The sequence below is a fragment of the Vicugna pacos genome, chromosome 2 (genome assembly GCF_048564905.1).
Source record: "Vicugna pacos chromosome 2, VicPac4, whole genome shotgun sequence".
NCBI classification, from domain to species: domain Eukaryota; kingdom Metazoa; phylum Chordata; class Mammalia; order Artiodactyla; family Camelidae; genus Vicugna; species Vicugna pacos.
The window spans coordinates 67,537,754-67,554,561 of record NC_132988.1 but is presented as its reverse complement, the minus strand read 5'-3'; the positions used below and the strand labels follow the sequence as shown (position 1 = coordinate 67,554,561).

The 16,808-nt window shown below is 32.4% G+C and overlaps 1 protein-coding gene across 2 annotated transcripts in view; it reads left to right on the top strand.

Moving 5' to 3' along the window:
* The first annotated feature begins 338 nt into the window (after positions 1 to 338).
* The window catches only part of LOC102537198 (transmembrane serine protease 11F), a 62,014-nt gene continuing 45,544 nt past the window's right edge, over positions 339 to 16,808 (top strand). For both annotated transcript variants that reach the window (XM_006217850.4, XM_072940820.1), the window contains exons 1-2: positions 339 to 499; positions 11,202 to 11,282. In XM_006217850.4, the coding sequence (XP_006217912.1) occupies positions 11,272 to 11,282 (11 nt within the window). In that variant the 5' untranslated portion in view covers positions 339 to 499; positions 11,202 to 11,271. The remainder of the gene's footprint in view (positions 500 to 11,201; positions 11,283 to 16,808) is intronic.

The following is a 16,808-nucleotide window of genomic DNA, read 5'->3' as shown; positions in this document are numbered from 1 at the left end:
TAAGGGTCCCATGTCCAAACTCTTTCATCAATATTTTTAGTTCTGACTTACTATAAGGCTTTGGTCAAACTGCATTATCCTTGTATAGAGTAGGCACAATATTTTCTTTCTACATGTTGGAAGCTGTAGGATCTGATGGGATACATGCTGTCCTCAGAGCTCTCTGGAAGAGAGTCAGGGATAATGATAGTGATGATTTAGGTGTGTTAGAAAATACCTCAATTGACCAACTGTTGTTTTTAGCATCACCTTATGATTGGCTAAAGAAAGATGGCACGTGATTAGCTTCAGACTGTCAAGAACTCTTTTGAAACCATGGCCCATGCCTGAGTCAGATTTAAAAGCCAGGTCCTGGGAAAAGGAGGTTAACTCTGCACTATCTGTCATGTATTTTGGATTTCAGAAGAAAGATTCCAGAGTTTCATTCTCAAATCATTTTCAATAGCTGCTAGCCAAAGAAGCAGATGCCAGTGATCACTTCAAGATCATAAACTACAAGGTATGGAAGACAATATTTTGTGGGATTAATGCATACTTTAAAATCTATGTTTTTCTCCTTATGCTCTGTTATAGTTTCCTATGCATGATCTTTCTTAAATTTACTTCTATGTTTACATCTTAAATCTGTCCTGTTCAAATTTTATTTTCTCTACTTGAAACTTGAATGTTGAGGCATTTTCAATGTATTGCTTAGAAGTGTACTTCTAGTCAATTAAAAAATATCTTTGGAGGTTTATAATGACATCTGTTTGGTTCGAAAAGGTTAATTCAGTGTTTCTTAAAGTGCATACCAAGGATTCTTGGGTATCCCTGAGATTCTAATGGACTATTGACATCAAAATTAAGTATCACTGTGGTTTCTCTGTGTTGACATTCGTACTGATAAAGTAAAAGCAATAATGATTAAAACTATTAACACCTTAGTGCTAATCAAGGCACTGGCACCAAACTGTACCAGGAGACATTATAATTTTTGCTTTTAAGCACTCCGGAAAAAAAATTTCCAGTTTCACTTAAGAATGTTCTTGATAAAACAATAAAAATTAATTTTATTATATCTTGACCATTGGGTATAGATGTTCTTTAATATGCTAGGTAACAAAATGAAAAGCATACATAAACACATGCTGCATACTAAAGGACAATGGTGGTCTTGAGGAAAGTTCTTGGACATTTGAGTTGAAAGCTGAAATAGCTGCTATCTAACACATGGCACCATTTTTACTTGAAAAAGCAAGTGACATACAAAATCATGGTTATTTAGACTTAGTTCTTTTGCAGACAATTTATTAAAATTAGTAAAGTAAGCCTATTACTTCAAGGAAAATAATAATGTGTTTGTGATAAAATTCAAACTCTCAAGTGAAAATTAGAATTTTGGAAAACTTACATAGTCCCCTAAAAACTGAGTTTCACAATACTTAATACTTTTTATAATGAAGTTGGTGTTGATATTATATAATGGAATATGTCAGCATTTGGGAGATCTGCATGACTAGGTGAACTAAGTGAATCAATACTTTATAAATAGCCAACGCATGATATTACAAAATCATACACATGAAAAGATCCACATGTCAGGTGACAGAGATAGATGGATTTTAACATCACAAAGTACAACAATTTCATCCATATGGCTTCAGATTCTACATTGCAACAACTAACCTCTAAGAAACTACCACTTTTCCAGCTTTGGTGTAGAATCAAAGAATATCCACAATTATTTGAAAAGGCTATCAAAATACTCCTTCTTCTTTCCAACTATATCTCTGTGTGAGACAGAATTTTCCTAAAACACTTCAATCAAAACAATCCATTGGAATGCAGCAAGTTCAAAAGCAGATAGACATGAGAGTCACAATTTTTAAAATATAATTTAAAAAATTAAAATGTTATTTTAAATAGCTGATTATTTTTATTTTATATTAATAAATAAATATTTTAATTTTCTTAGTTTTAATTTTAATATAGCAAATACTGATAGACCGCCCAGATAAACAGTGTCTGTTTAGCATTCTCAGTCATTTTAAAGGGTATTTAGGGGTCATGAGAACAAAATGTCCTGATTACCTTTGGTTTAATTCCTTGCAAGGGAGAAGTCAGCCATAACAGAATCATGTAATGATAGGGTGTTAATTTACTAGCCTTGAAGCTAGATTTAAAAAATATATAAACCTGTAAAAAATGTTATCTGCTGTTTTACTAGTTTAGTGACTCAGTACATCACACATTTAACATAGTGATTATGCATCTGATGACTGTGCACGTCAGAAGCTTTAAAAAGTATAATGCTAGTGCTCTAGGTAGTATTTTTTGTTTGTTTGTTTGTTTTAATGCTTATCTCCTGGTCCCAGGCATGTAACACAATCATTTCCACAATCACACTGAGGATCTCTAAAATACACATGTATTTTGATGATCAGAACTCTGTGTGACCCTGCTACAAATCCTCTTAGGTTTGTCATAGGTCACATGATTGAAATCATGGAAGCATAATTGTTTTGGAATATAAAGAGACATCAAAGATGATATAGTTCAAACTTTTTTTGGCAGAGATGGAAACAGGCCCCGAGATGGTTAGATAGCAAACAAGGTTATAATGTGACTAATTCTGGAACTAAAATCTGGTTTCCTAGTTGAATACTCTTTTCACTATATTGCTATTTATTCTATCCAGATCTACACTTTCTGATATGTGAAATCTTCGATCTTGAGTGCAAAATATTGAATTACAATGCTGCAACAATTTCATAGACCTAAACTGGTGACCTTCGAAACTTTCACCCATTCCTTCAATCCACTAGGAGGACTCAATTTTATTATTACTGTTTCAAAGTATTAAGTAAGAGGTGGGAAGATTCAAAGTTGAAAATTCAATTTGGAACTTCAGCTTAATTTTCCAGGTAGTACTGTCCTAGTTGCTGCTACCATATCTGTTTAAAAAAAAATTTTTTTTTACTGTGCTTATTTGGGTAACATTGCTAAACTGGAGCCTCTAAGAGCTATAGATAAAAAGCATTTGAAGAGCTGTGATCTGAGGACATTCTGAAGTTTATACCTCAAGGAACATTTGAGCATTGTAATCTTCAGAATTTCCTACTTTCCTTCTCTCATTTTCTTTCTTTTTTTATTGTTTTCTGCCCATTTTTTCTCTTCTCTACTCCTTCTCTTCCCCATCCACAAACCTAAAATGAATTAACAATTTAAAAATGTTACACTTACTCAATAGTTGTATGTTGCCAGTTTTCACATATAAAACTCATCTTAGTCTGATATAAAGGTATCTCTTTTGTAATATTTTTGTGCATATCTTTGCAGCAATTTTTCTTTTCTTTAAAATGTATATAGCTTTCTCTACAAGGATCTTGCACATTTCTTAAGCCTATTACTAGTTATATTGCAGAATCTTTGCTTTTGTAAAAAAAATAATTTTATTATTATTTACAGGTGACTAATACTGATAGATGGATTTATTAATTTTGGTATATTTATGTTTTGAATCAAGTCACTTTGAAATCTTTTATTAATTTAGCAATTTTCCACAGCCTTAGCTTAGATTTTTCTACATAGAAATGGTATTCTTACCTACTAGCCCTTCAATAGTTAAATGTCCTTTTACAATTTCCTGCCATATTGTATCATGAACATATAGAAAACTGTCAAATAATATTTAAATCCTTCATTTTAACAATAAGAAAAATCCTGACTCATAGGAAATGATAACCTATGTTAATACTAGCTCATAAAGTAGTATGCATGTTAATCTGTAATCAGTTCCTGTAATTTCTATTGAAATAGGTTTAAGGTCATCTTCTCACTTGCTACAAAATAACTGAATTCATGCAGAACTAAGAATAAATCATCCTCTTTTAAATCTTTATCAGTATACTTGATAAAATTTTAGTTATTTATAACACACGTCTGGAAATGTATAATAATGATTAAATCCTCATTTACAACTGGTCTGTATCCTAAACCAGAGTAGATAAGAAAGAATAATTTGTAATCTTTGAGATATGTCATTAAGCATAAACTTCTAATCTTGCAGTTAATGAGGCATCTAATTATAGATTTCATGAGGAAATCCTGGCCAGTCAATATTGCATCATGTCTGATTGCATTCATAAATTATAAGCATAAAGAAGCTCTTCCAGTAAGAAGTACCTGAATAATGCATAGTGAGAGAGATAACTAAGGGAGTAGTACACTCACCAGAAAGGAATGAAGCAAAACACATGGTTTAGAAAGATGTGGAGGTTAATAAGCTTCAGTACTCTGTGAATTTGGAATGAAATAAGAAATTAGTCAGAGCTGAATGAGAATAATTAGGGTATATTATTAGATGAGGAGTAAGAGTTGGGCAGAAATTGAGAAATGTTACTCAGATCAGGGCCAGACTTGGGAATAGAATCTTCAAGGAGAAAAAGTGAGCAGTCTTTGGGTGATACCCACCCCTCAGCCTGGATACTGGCTTTGATGTACCATTATCCCTGTTCCCTATGACTAATAGTGTAGAGGCCAAAAAAGGTAAATCAGCTCCTTAAATTTTATTTTCACCCATCAATGTCACAAGTCTAGTTTAGTTCCAATTTTATTTTATATCTAGTTCACAGGACCCCAGGGGAGCTACTTAATTCATTCTAGAACAGTTCCTTGGAAGTTCTAATTTGGATAGCTAAGGATCAAATAGAGATATTTTTCAAAATCAGTGCCATTACCTGTTAGTAGAAAAGATGACTGTTTAGTGAAACATATGTATGTGTGTGGGTACTTTGCTGTCATATAAAATGTATTTTTACTATAGAACATATTAAAAATTTGGTATGGGGGAAGCTGCACTAAAATGTATCAGAATCCTCATTATTGAGCATGAAAAAATTTAATGTCTACAAAGATAACTTTAGAGCATGATGTAAGAGGTACAGTAAGGGTGGAGGCATTAGTGGGAGTAGTCATCCCTCCAGTAGGGAGGAATATTTTTTATCAATGATGTTGTTTAGATTTTGTGGTGCATGGTGACAATAATAACCACACCAACTTTAATCAGTTTTCTGTTGTTTTAAAATTCATTATTAGACAATGCACCCCCCCCTCATTTCCTGTATGCAGAATAGACAGCTTCTACAACCCTGATTTCAACCTTGCTGTACCACTGCTCAAGCAGCAATGGAAGTTCCAAGTTATTATATACCAGAGTCAGAGTCTTACCAAGTTATCAATAAAAATTATTAGCCACTTATGAGTAAGATGTATTCGCTGCAAAACCTAAATCAGCCACGAAAGTGTTTAGAGGAAATGGCTATCTTGATTTTCTCTTAAGTAAAACGTATTAGAATATTCCAGTTAAGGAAGACAAGGAGTTATTAGAGTTCTGGAAAGCTAACATTTTTCATGCACACAATATTTTTTACTTTCACCTTTGAAGTAAAAAGAGAAAAATGATCACAGTTCCAACTCCCAGAAGTAATGTAGAAGGTAAAAATGAACTGTAGTTTGGAATGGAATGAGACAAATCAGTCAGTGAGTGTTAACTGATCACCTACTATGGGCCTATACCAAACACTAGAAGATATCACAGAAGCAAAAGATCCAGTTTTTGGTCTTTAGGGGTTAATATCCAAAATATATCAACAGCTCATATAACTCAGTATCAAAAAAGCAAACAGCCCAATTAAAAAATGAGCAGAAGATCTTAGTAGCAGATCTCAGCAGACATTTTTCCAAAGAAGACATACATATGGCCGCAGGCACATGAAAAGATGCTCAACATTGCAAATCCTCAGGGAGATGCAAATCAAAACCTCAATGAATAGCACAGGGAACTATATTCAATATCTTGTAGTAACTTATGGTGAAAAAGAAAATGAAAATAAATAAATGTTATGTTCATGTATGATTGAAGCATTATGCTGTACACCAGAAATTGACACATTATAAACTGACTATACTGCAATAAAAAAGTGTGTGTGTCTATATATGTGTGTGTGTGTGTGTGTGTGTGTGTGTGTGTGTATAAAACCTCAATGAGATATCACCTCACACCTGTCAGAATGGCTATCATCAAAAAGAACAAATAACAAATGGTGAAGAAAGGCAGAGAGAGGCAAAATAGGGGTAGGGGATTAAGAGGTACAAATTACTATGTATAAAATAAATAAGCTACAGTAAGCTACAAGAATATATTGTACAGCACAGGAAATATAGCCAATACTTTATAATAACTTTAAATAGAATATAACCTATAAAATATTGAATCATTCTGCTGTAATCTGAAACTAGTATTATAATTCAACTATACTACAATAAAAATAAAATAACATGAAAGTTAGAGGCTATTTTCATTTCTCTTTTATAGGTGAGGAAATTGAGGCACAAGAGAGAATAAGTGCCTTAATCAAGGTCACAAAGTTAGTGGTAGAACAAAATTCAGAATCAAAGTACTCAGCACCCAGGAACTGCATCTTAAACTATCTTAAACTGTTAGAGATTTGGTTAAGGAGGTAGTAACTGGGCTGGGCTTTTACAAGGTGTTCATCTTTAAATTAGAGACAAGAATAGGGTGAACACCCCAGTGGGAAGGAGGGTGTGATGATAGAAGAGAAACTACAAAGTCATGATGTGATATATTATGGAAATAAAGTTGGGATGAATTTGATTCTTAGAGGATTTTGAATTTCATTGAGTAAATTCTTCATGAGGTGGAAAATAGGGAGCCATTAAAAGATTTTTTTTTAATAGTCACATGATGAAAGCCATATTTATAGACAATTAGTCTTTAATGAGCATGAAGGTGAACTGAAAGGTGAAAAGACTAAGAGTCATGGAGTTCAGTTGGAAAGCTGTTATAACAGTTTAAGTAAGCTAGGCTAGGAAGAGAAAGGCCAAAGAAACAATATGAAAGAATAATTATCAAAATCATTAGCTGGATAGAGAGAATGGAATTGAGTCAAGGATACATTTCAAATTTTTAGTGTAGATTATTGAGGCATTGTGTTGTGTCACTGAAAAAGACAAAGAAGTTTGGAGGCACAAAGATTTGTTGAGTTTGAGATGCCTGACTAGACAGTAAAACTCTCTGAGAGCAAGATAGTGTTAATTATTTTGTCTTGGCCTTAGCAACATGATAGGTACAGTGCCTAGCACATAGTAGATTGTTAATAAGTATTTTTTAAATATATGATTGCATGTGGTCATGTAAGATAATGAAACAAAACTTAGTAGGCATCTATAAGACTACAATTTCAGCAAGGGAATAAAGTGGAGATACAGATTTAGGTGTTGACTGAATAGAGGAGAGTTCTATAAAGTCATGAGAATACACTAACTCTTGAAAGAGAGTTTTTTTTTGAAAAAAAAAATTCAGAAGACCTAGTATAGGAACCTTCTACTTGAGGTCTTAAAGGACTTCCTTCAACTTAAAAATTAAGGGGAAAAAATGCTTATTTATTGTTTGTGTCACAAGTCTTTTTGGATTAAATTCTGCCTGTGGAGCTTATGGTATGTTGATTAGTTTGACACATTTTTTCTTTCAGTGTAAGCCACTGAGGTACAGCTAATACATAAGAATGTAAAGTGGGCTAGTCTGTCTTACTCAGATCCTATATCATTTGATAAAGAACATCTCAGCCTGCTTTGTTTCAAATGAGAAACACCTAATGATTATTTCATTCTACTATTACATAGTTGGAAAACAGAAACCTCCAAAACCATGAGGAGACCACGTAAAGAATGCTCTGTAAGTTAGTTTTTGAAGTCTCACTGAACTGCTTAAAACTGATCAATTGTTTTAGCTACCAACAGAATATTTATCAGCAAGCACAGTATTGTGGTAATTTGTATCTGAATGATAATAGACTATATATACAACTTTGAAGCTGGTTATAATGAAGTAATTAAACTATTTGTATTGAAATACAATAATTTATCCTATTTCTAAAATATATATTTTGCCTAAAAGTAGAAGTTTTTCAAACAAAACAATTAGGATCTGAGAAAAAAAAATTACTGACTTGAACATTGGTGTGAACAACTCTAAGATCTACTCTTTGAGATTGAAAAAATAAACATATATTATGTTTTGATCTTCTCAGTTCCATAATTTAACGAGTACATGGAAATGATCCATGGAGATGAGTTGATCTTACAGTGAGTGTTCCCAGTTTTTGTCCTAAGTTGTCTGGATAAATAATGTCTACTAATTCTTATGCTGTATTAGAGAAAGGCTACTGAATTTGGTCTCCTTTTCCTTCAGCCAGTGATGCATTTATTCTAACCCACAGGACTTGTTATCTCCCTTGAGGTGGTCTCTTTCTTCCATGTTATCACTCTTTGGTAGTGCTTGTACTTGGCAAGGAGTGATCCTCCACTAAATCCCCTTTATGCTCTTTCTTCAATGGTAAAGTAATACATTGATTGCCTTAGTAAGTGCAAGGTAAAACTTAAGGTCAGCCCTCAAACCCTAGGCTATTAGTAAGTATGAGGTTAAATTATTTATTTGCAATGACTTTATTTATTAAGTTCATAAATTTAATTAATTTATTTTAAAATCTGAAATTACAGAGAAATGTACACAAATCTTTTATAGAATCTATTCTAAAAGTTATATTTTTCTATTTTTTTATTTTGGATACTGAAGAAACATGATCAATTTGGGAGTATCTTAACTTTCTCCTTGATGTCTTGGTGTAATATCCTATTGTTAACTTTTTCCTATTGATGCGATGCCTCATACACTCGTTGTCTTTTGACTGATAATAAATCAATCAACAGCACAGTAATAGAAACAAGTGTGGTGCCTGCCCACATGAAGCAACGTGCGCTAAGGTGCTGAGAAAGCAATGAGATCAAATTCATGTGTAGTAATTCACTTCTATAGTGCATGTTACTAATGCCCGCCAGCCTTCCGAATTAGCGGATAGAGTTATTCAGCCTTAGAATGAACATTCATTGAAAAATCTTCATATGCTACATTAATTAGAACCTAATACATAAATGTCTCTATTTAATACAATTAAAGCAAAGAACTAGAGAATTATGTTGCTAAAATGAGAACCATACAGACAGAAGAGTTTGGAAAACACCCTTTTTGAGCTCTATTGAAAACAATTAGCAATACAGTGCTAATCCTAGGGAAAAAAATGGATTTGAGAGAAAGTACAATACTTAATACTTCTGGGCTTTATTATGGGCCAGACACTATGTTCAGTCCTTTATACTTATTATCTTGTTTAAACTATGTACAAGTATTAGACTACTTTTCCGGGGTGGGAGGGGGTGGGGACTGGGATATAGAAAGGTTAAGAATGTTCCCAAGTTCACATGGTTAGTTGATGACACAGCATACTGGTGTACCGCCATCCACCACGGGAAAGTCATTACCTCAGAGAATAAAGGGATTATTTTACATATTCACTAAAAGCAGAAGGGAAAAAATAAAAATAATCAAAGAAACAGAACTTTTAAAATCAAACAGATGATAATTTGAGAGAATGGTGTAGCAGGAAAGGTTCCTGAGAAAGACAATTAAACGTCTATTTTTGAGCTTTTAAAAATAAGATAGCTTCTATTGTGATCTCTAACTGTTTAAATACTACTCTATCTCTTAATTCTCACCCCCAAGTCCTATAATTCAATATGAAAATGCTGATTTTCTTAAAAGAAGAAATATGTACATACTGCATGTTTCATTCCAGAACCCTCAAAGCTGGTTCTTAACTTACTTGGACATGCTTTTTGTATGGCAAAATTTCCTCCACTTAAGCCAAAGAGTTTATTTTCTACTGTATTATTATTTATAAATATAAAGAGCTGAGAATATTTTTATGAGTTTAAACAAATATCAATTATTAAAATATTAATTCATTAATGAGAAATATTTTAATGTAAACATTAAAATCATTTAAAAGCATATTTGCACAATGTTAATTTCAAGTTAGCACAGTATTACCATATAGAAAATCAAAATAATAATGTTATAGCAGATACTAAAATTAAGATAATTTTCTATATCAGTTTCGTTAGATTTAAAAAATTTTTTTTCTTTTGGAAAAAATCATATCTCCAGAGAATGAAAGTTATTTTTCCTAAGTTAAGCTATAATTTTCAATATAGTTAAAGTGATTTGATAAGTTCCTGTGAACTACTTATTCAGAATTCTTTATTCCTTCTCAAAATTATATTGTCACATGTCTCTTTGTCACATTGTTTATGACTATACAAACTGACAATCTACCTCAGTTCTTCTATTTGTAAAATGTCATGGGAAATGTATTTTATATTAATGTCTTAGTGGAATATTATAATGAAAGTGTAAAGATAAGATTCATATTGTTATTTGTAGCATCTTAGATAAACATATTCTGTATGAATAACAAAGATGCATGTTTAAATCTTTTTTTTCCCCTTTAATATCTCCTGGCTCTGATCCTTTAAAAACAGCTCTTAAAATTGTAATATTCTTCCTGAAACTTTACTGATTTTCATTACAAGTTCATGTATTCAGATTAAAAGCTCTGTGGGTGAATTATCTAAAGTGACTATTTATAAATATTGAGGAATTCACATGCACTAAAATAGACTAAGCTATTCCTAATGATAAGAAAGGAGAAAAAGGTTTTTTTAAATTTTTTTTGGATCTTTTTGGTGGTAAATAAATTATATCAATAAAATCTGTTATCTTTAGAGCTCAAATGGACAGTATTAGAAAAGGTAATGCAGTCGTAACCCTTTACTTATGAGGAAGATAAATCCCAATGAGCTAAACAGCAAGCCCATTATCATACCACCGAAACAAAGGCAAGCATCTTGGCACAGAGCCCAGGTCTGTTGCACATCGCCACACCTGATGATTCCCTCAAAGAGGAGAAGATACAATCATTTTAATGAAGTACAGAGCACCCAATGTACTCTAATGTTTTGCTGGTTTATTTTTTTTAAAACAAATTGAGGCCATACCTCAATGGTGATCATACCTTCCCAACCGGAAAAGTGTGGCCCTCTAAATCATCACCAGTTGCAAGTGGTCTGCCCTCGCTGCTTGGAGCTTCTCTACAAAGGTATTGACAATTCCTCCACCTGTGGAACCAGCAGGTACAAAGTTGATCATGTTCTTATCAGGCTATTTCCAGACTGCAGACCTCAGTCACTAAACCAGTCAGACTTGTTTTCTTTTCTTGTTGCCAATGACTCTCATTATTTTCCAGCCTCCCAGCTCTGACCTAGCTGATAAAGATCAGATGGTGCCTGAATAGAAGGTGCCCCAGTTCTGGGTCCATGATGTACGGGTAAGTACTCAGCTTTTCTTGGTCAAAGTTATCAGTGGTGATAGAGGTTTATGATTCCTGAGACAGGCAGGACAGATGTTGGCAGGTGGAGAGTGCTTTAAAAATAAGAATTTCTCATGTGTGTTATTGTATTTTGTGTTAAAGTTTTCTTTTGTTGTTGTCTTTAAACGTAAGAATTTTTTTAAACAAGAGGTGGTCTTTTCTTTCTAAATGGTAGAAATAGAAATAACGTGCAGTAATATATTATATTACACATAAACATTTAGAATAATCTATGCTTCAAAATTAAAATATTTAATATGGTTTATTTAGCTTCTTTAGAATGATCAATAGTTTGGTATAAATTTTTGTCTTACTTTGCTCATTTAAGTATATTCTGGAAAAAGTTGAAATATAAATGTAAAAGGAGAGTCTATTAGAGTTTGTATTTCTTTAACTCTAAATAATATAAAGTATCATAGCAATAGGATTATTGTATCTATCATATGAATGAAATGATGAAATTAAAAATTATTGAATTAACAAAATCCAGACTCTATATGACATTTGAAATAATTGAGCTTCAAAATAATTAATTAATGAATTTAAGGTAAATAAACTGTATTTATATTTATGTTCAGGTAACTTCAGGCTATTGTTTTTTACAGACTCAGAAATGAATAACTGATATTTGATGAGAGTGATTTAGTTCAAATTCCTATTTAGTCTAACCTTGCTTCTCAGAGGTTCTTAATCTCTCTACAGACACCAGTTTCCTAAATGTTCTGCACTGACTAATGTTTCAAACTTAATCATGATTTTGTGATAATTATAATTGTGCAATCATTTGATTTTTGTCTTCAATTAAATATAGTACTTTAAGCCTGTAGGCATTAACACTTAAACAATGAGTGTTCTTGCCCTCCCTAATTTACTGTCAAATAATAGCAGAGCCTGAGGAAGACTGCCCATTTCATTCATTTAGCTTATCCCCATGGATCCTTTCACAACAGCATGATGTAGCATATCCTCTGTATTTCTTACTAAATATGAAAAAGTGTATTTCTTATTTACCAAGATAAAGTTAGGATAAGACAAAATGTACAGGAGAAAAAACTTACTTTGATATTTAACAAGCTTCCTATAAATATAATACGTTAACAACTTCAGTTTTAAAAAATTAGCAAAGGGCTTGAAGTTCTCTCATTTTTTTTTTTTTCAGAATTCTGCGGTATAGCTTTTCTATCAGCCTGGTTCTCTTCTTCCCAATTTTTGGCATTGTTCTACTCACTCACTTTTCCAATCTGAAAGTATTGTTGCAGACATGAAACTTCTGTATTGAAGCCTCATCAGCTTTGATCCAGAGCTTATTGTTCTGGGGATTTAAAGTATCTTTCAATTAGGATCCCAGATGAGTATTATTTTTAACACAGATATTTTAGACAGAATTCTAAAAACACGAATTGTGCCATAGAAGTAAGATAAGAAGGTTAGCAAGTGGTTCATTTAATTCATTTGTAAAGGTATTTTGTGCAAGGGATCTAGTCTCTCAAAGAGTAAATAAGCTAAATATATGATGGCTTCTTAGCAGAAGTTCTTTGTCATTGATGTGGTGGAAAGAATACTAGTATGAACTTTAGATGTGTTCTAGATTCAGCTTTGTGCTTATTTGTCTGGACAAGTCACTTACCTCTCAAGACCTCACTTTTATCCATAAACTATAGGGAGAGTTTACACTAAAATAGATGGGTAGAGTGCTATCACTATTAATGGGACTTGAAATATTTTTTGTGGATAAGCATGAAGCTATTTTTGGTTTACTGATTCATAATTTGAGTATTTTGGTAGTAAGTTCACTTTGACTTTTTTCTTTGTTGTATTAAAAATAATTAAATAATATATGATATATTGTTTTACTATATCATATATAGTAAGTGTATTATATTGTGGAGCTGTTATTTTAAATATATGATTGTGTATCACACCCCACTGTGATGTAGAACATTTCTTACATGGGTCATAGTCAAAAATATTTTTAAAAACATCCCATTAGATAGCCGTAAAGTCTTTTTGAATACTTAAATTCTATGATTTCAAAAAGTTAATAGCTAATTAATATGGAGAACGTTAACCTTCTGAAGGCCTTAGAGAACCACTTAAATTATCCTAGAGTGTTGATTATTTTTTCCCTAGTCCCTATATCTGGTGTGTCTACAAGTGAGACAGGGATAAGAGATGTTACTGGCAAGTAGGCTTAGAGGCAAAAGGCAAATCAACATGCCACACCCTGATGGCGTAATCTGATAAATGTTTTTTAAAAAAGTATAAACGAGGTATTATGGGGGTGCCCACTCAATCTCATAAAAGCTTCTCTGAGTATACAGTGATTGAGTTTAGTTTTTAAAATCAAGTAAGAATTAGCTGCAGGAGAAAGAAGGAGGTATTCTTGGGATGAGAGAACACAGCCCTTGTAAAAACCCAAGAGACTTGACATGCACTCACAAAGAGATGCTGGAAGTTATCAAATGAAACTGATTAGTCAGACTATGAAGGGCCTTTTATACCAGATTAAAATCTTTGAACTTTGAGAGTTGAGTAAAGACTGAAATGAGAGAAAGAAATGATGAAATTTGCAATTTAGAAATGTTACAGTAGAACACTAAAGCAGTGTGGTTCTACTATCTTTTTGGTACAGTTGCAGAACTAAGTGAAAGAAGTGCCAAGGAGACCATCTATGGGCATGCTGTTTCCCCTGCCAATAATCAGTGTTCCTTTTCACATTTGGTGAGACCCTATAGCCTTCCTGCCCTTGTGTCTTACACCTTATTTACTCCTGAAGCACAGCCATCCTATCTAAACTTGCATAATATATGGTATATACTTCCTCCTTTGGCACTTCTCTGTATGATTATTTGTTTACAATAATGTCTTCTTAGTTAAACAGAGCTGTCTGTATTCCCAGTGACAAACACATTGCTTGGCCCATTGTAGACTGTTCACAGTGACTTACATACATCTAAAGTCAAAGAACAGATACTAAGAATGTAGGAAAGGCCAGGAGTAAAGAAAAATTTCAGATTTGCTTTTCATTATATATTCAAGAAGAGCTATGAGATACTTGAGATATACTAATTCAGAAGGTAAATAAAAAGCTGAACAATAAAAAGAATTCATTCCAAGAAAACTTTTGTTGTTGGTGCTAGTGAGGATTTACTGTAGAAGACGGGAAAGCATCAGACACATGCTTATGGAATAGATTTTATAGTCTCATTTATTTGGTAATTCAACAAATACTTATGATTTTAGGTTATAGTGTACTAGTAGTACACTATACATACATGCTATATGTGCATATCTGCATACACTATTTACATTATATATACATGATATGTGTTGTGCATATGTATCATGTGTAGATACATACACATACCACATGCACATAAACAAATGCACACATAGACACATATATGAATGAAACAAACATATTCTCTCCTTTTACGGTGTTCACAATGTAAAAGAGGAGACAGGATAAAGTTGAGGTAAAAGGTTTTGTATTTTTTTCCAATAATTTTCTCTAATCACTTCATTTATCTTATAATTCCTGGATTTGATGATAATGCTGATGATAGTAACTGCCAGCTCTTTTAAAAAACAGATTTTCAATTCATACGATAACACTCTACAGTCGACTTTTGTGTATATTTAGATAAATGAAAGCTAAATTTGTGAAGTACATTTTAAAAACAATAAATACTGAAAAAAAATTCCTATTGTGCTTAAAGAAGCCTTGTAAAGATCTAAATTGGATCTCTCAACATTATTCAACAAATGTAGGAAGACAACACAGAAACCAATATCTTGACCAAGAAGACAAGTCTGTGTTGCATTGAGCAGTTATTTGCAGTAGTCTTTGAAAAGGATATTGTGTCATTGGAATTCTATGGGTTTGGGTTAGAGTAATGGGTAAATATTTAGGAATGAGAAAGTTTTCACACTCTTGAATCATGTAATCATTATATGGTCTCATTATTTATTGTAAGGCATTTGAACCTTAAGCATTTCAGGAAGCTTAATATTTAAAATCTAGCTTCAAAAGCCAATTCAAAGACAAATCAGAAATATTTGCATTTGTCGTTTTAGATTCTGTACAGTATATTTTCTTCTAATAGTGTGTAAGACTAAACTCTGACTCTTAACTGATTTCCTGTAGTTGCCAGTATTTAAAATGTATTGACTTTTCTTTAAATTCTTTTATAAAGTTCTTAAGACTTTATAATTAATTGTTTATTACTGCTCAGAATTGAAAACAGGGTACTTTGAGGCATTCAACAATTTATATTATCATTGGGTGAAGAGAGCAGCCTACATTTTAGGTATTTTATACAAAATAAAAAATGAATTAATCTAAAATATAACTATAGAAAATGTACAGTAGTATGATCTACTAGTAGAAACCATATGAAATTGCCCTTTTTATAGGTTAAAAATGACTGAATACCAGAAATTTCTTATGGTTAAAATTTATCTAATCTATTCCAGGTCTTGTTTTACTTATCCTAGAATGTAATAAATGGAATAACTAATGCAACTTTAAAAGCTTTTATAAACTTTTAAAAACTTTTATAAACTATCAAGGCAATGTTTGAAAAATCCTTCATACTACCTAAAAAATACTGGCTTAAATACTAGAATGTCAAATACTCTTGAGCCACACTTCTCCACAGGTGAGATAAAATGAGCAAGTTGGCAAGAATTAAGTTCTGAAAATAGAAAAAGTAAAATCCAGTGCAAAAACAGAGTGTAAGGTTTGTCTAGAACCTATGGCAAACAAAAAAGGGAAAATAGCCCAGATAATCATTTAATCTACAAAATGTGAAATAATTGCCTTAAGTCTTGTATCTCCCTTCTCACACCTATTGACAAATTCTTGAACTTGCTCTGCCCTGCTTCTTCTCATAATCAACTAAACTTGTATAGGCAGAAGGACCTAAAGTGAATGAGGCCTTTGTATAATATGGCAGTGTCAAATCATAAGAGAAGCTATACAAAGTAAGAATTGACAGTTGCATCTTGGTTAAATGTTTTTAAAAATAGATTAAAAATCAGGTCAGTTATGTTACTCCCATACTGAACTCACTGGTACTTTCATACATACTTTCACACTGAACTCATGATTTCAGCCATATGTATAGACCTGAATAAGTTGTAGAGGCCTGTTAAGGATTCAGTTTGATATATTAGCATAGATACCACCTTGAAAGGTATCTCAGCTCTCCTGTCTAAGTCAGTGAGGCATTATGACCCTACTACCTCTTTTCCCTTTTATAATTCATCCTTCCATAGTCATCTTTCTTCTTGGTGGTTACTACCCTCTGTTTATACCTTTATTTCTAATCTCAAACTTCAGTTGCTTTAGGTATTACTAGTCACCATTTCTGTTATTGGTAAGGTAGAGGAAAGATCAATTCATTTTTTCTTTATTTACATAACATATCACTTTTAAGAACATACTAACTCACGGGATAAAATGCTTGAGACAAGTACCTT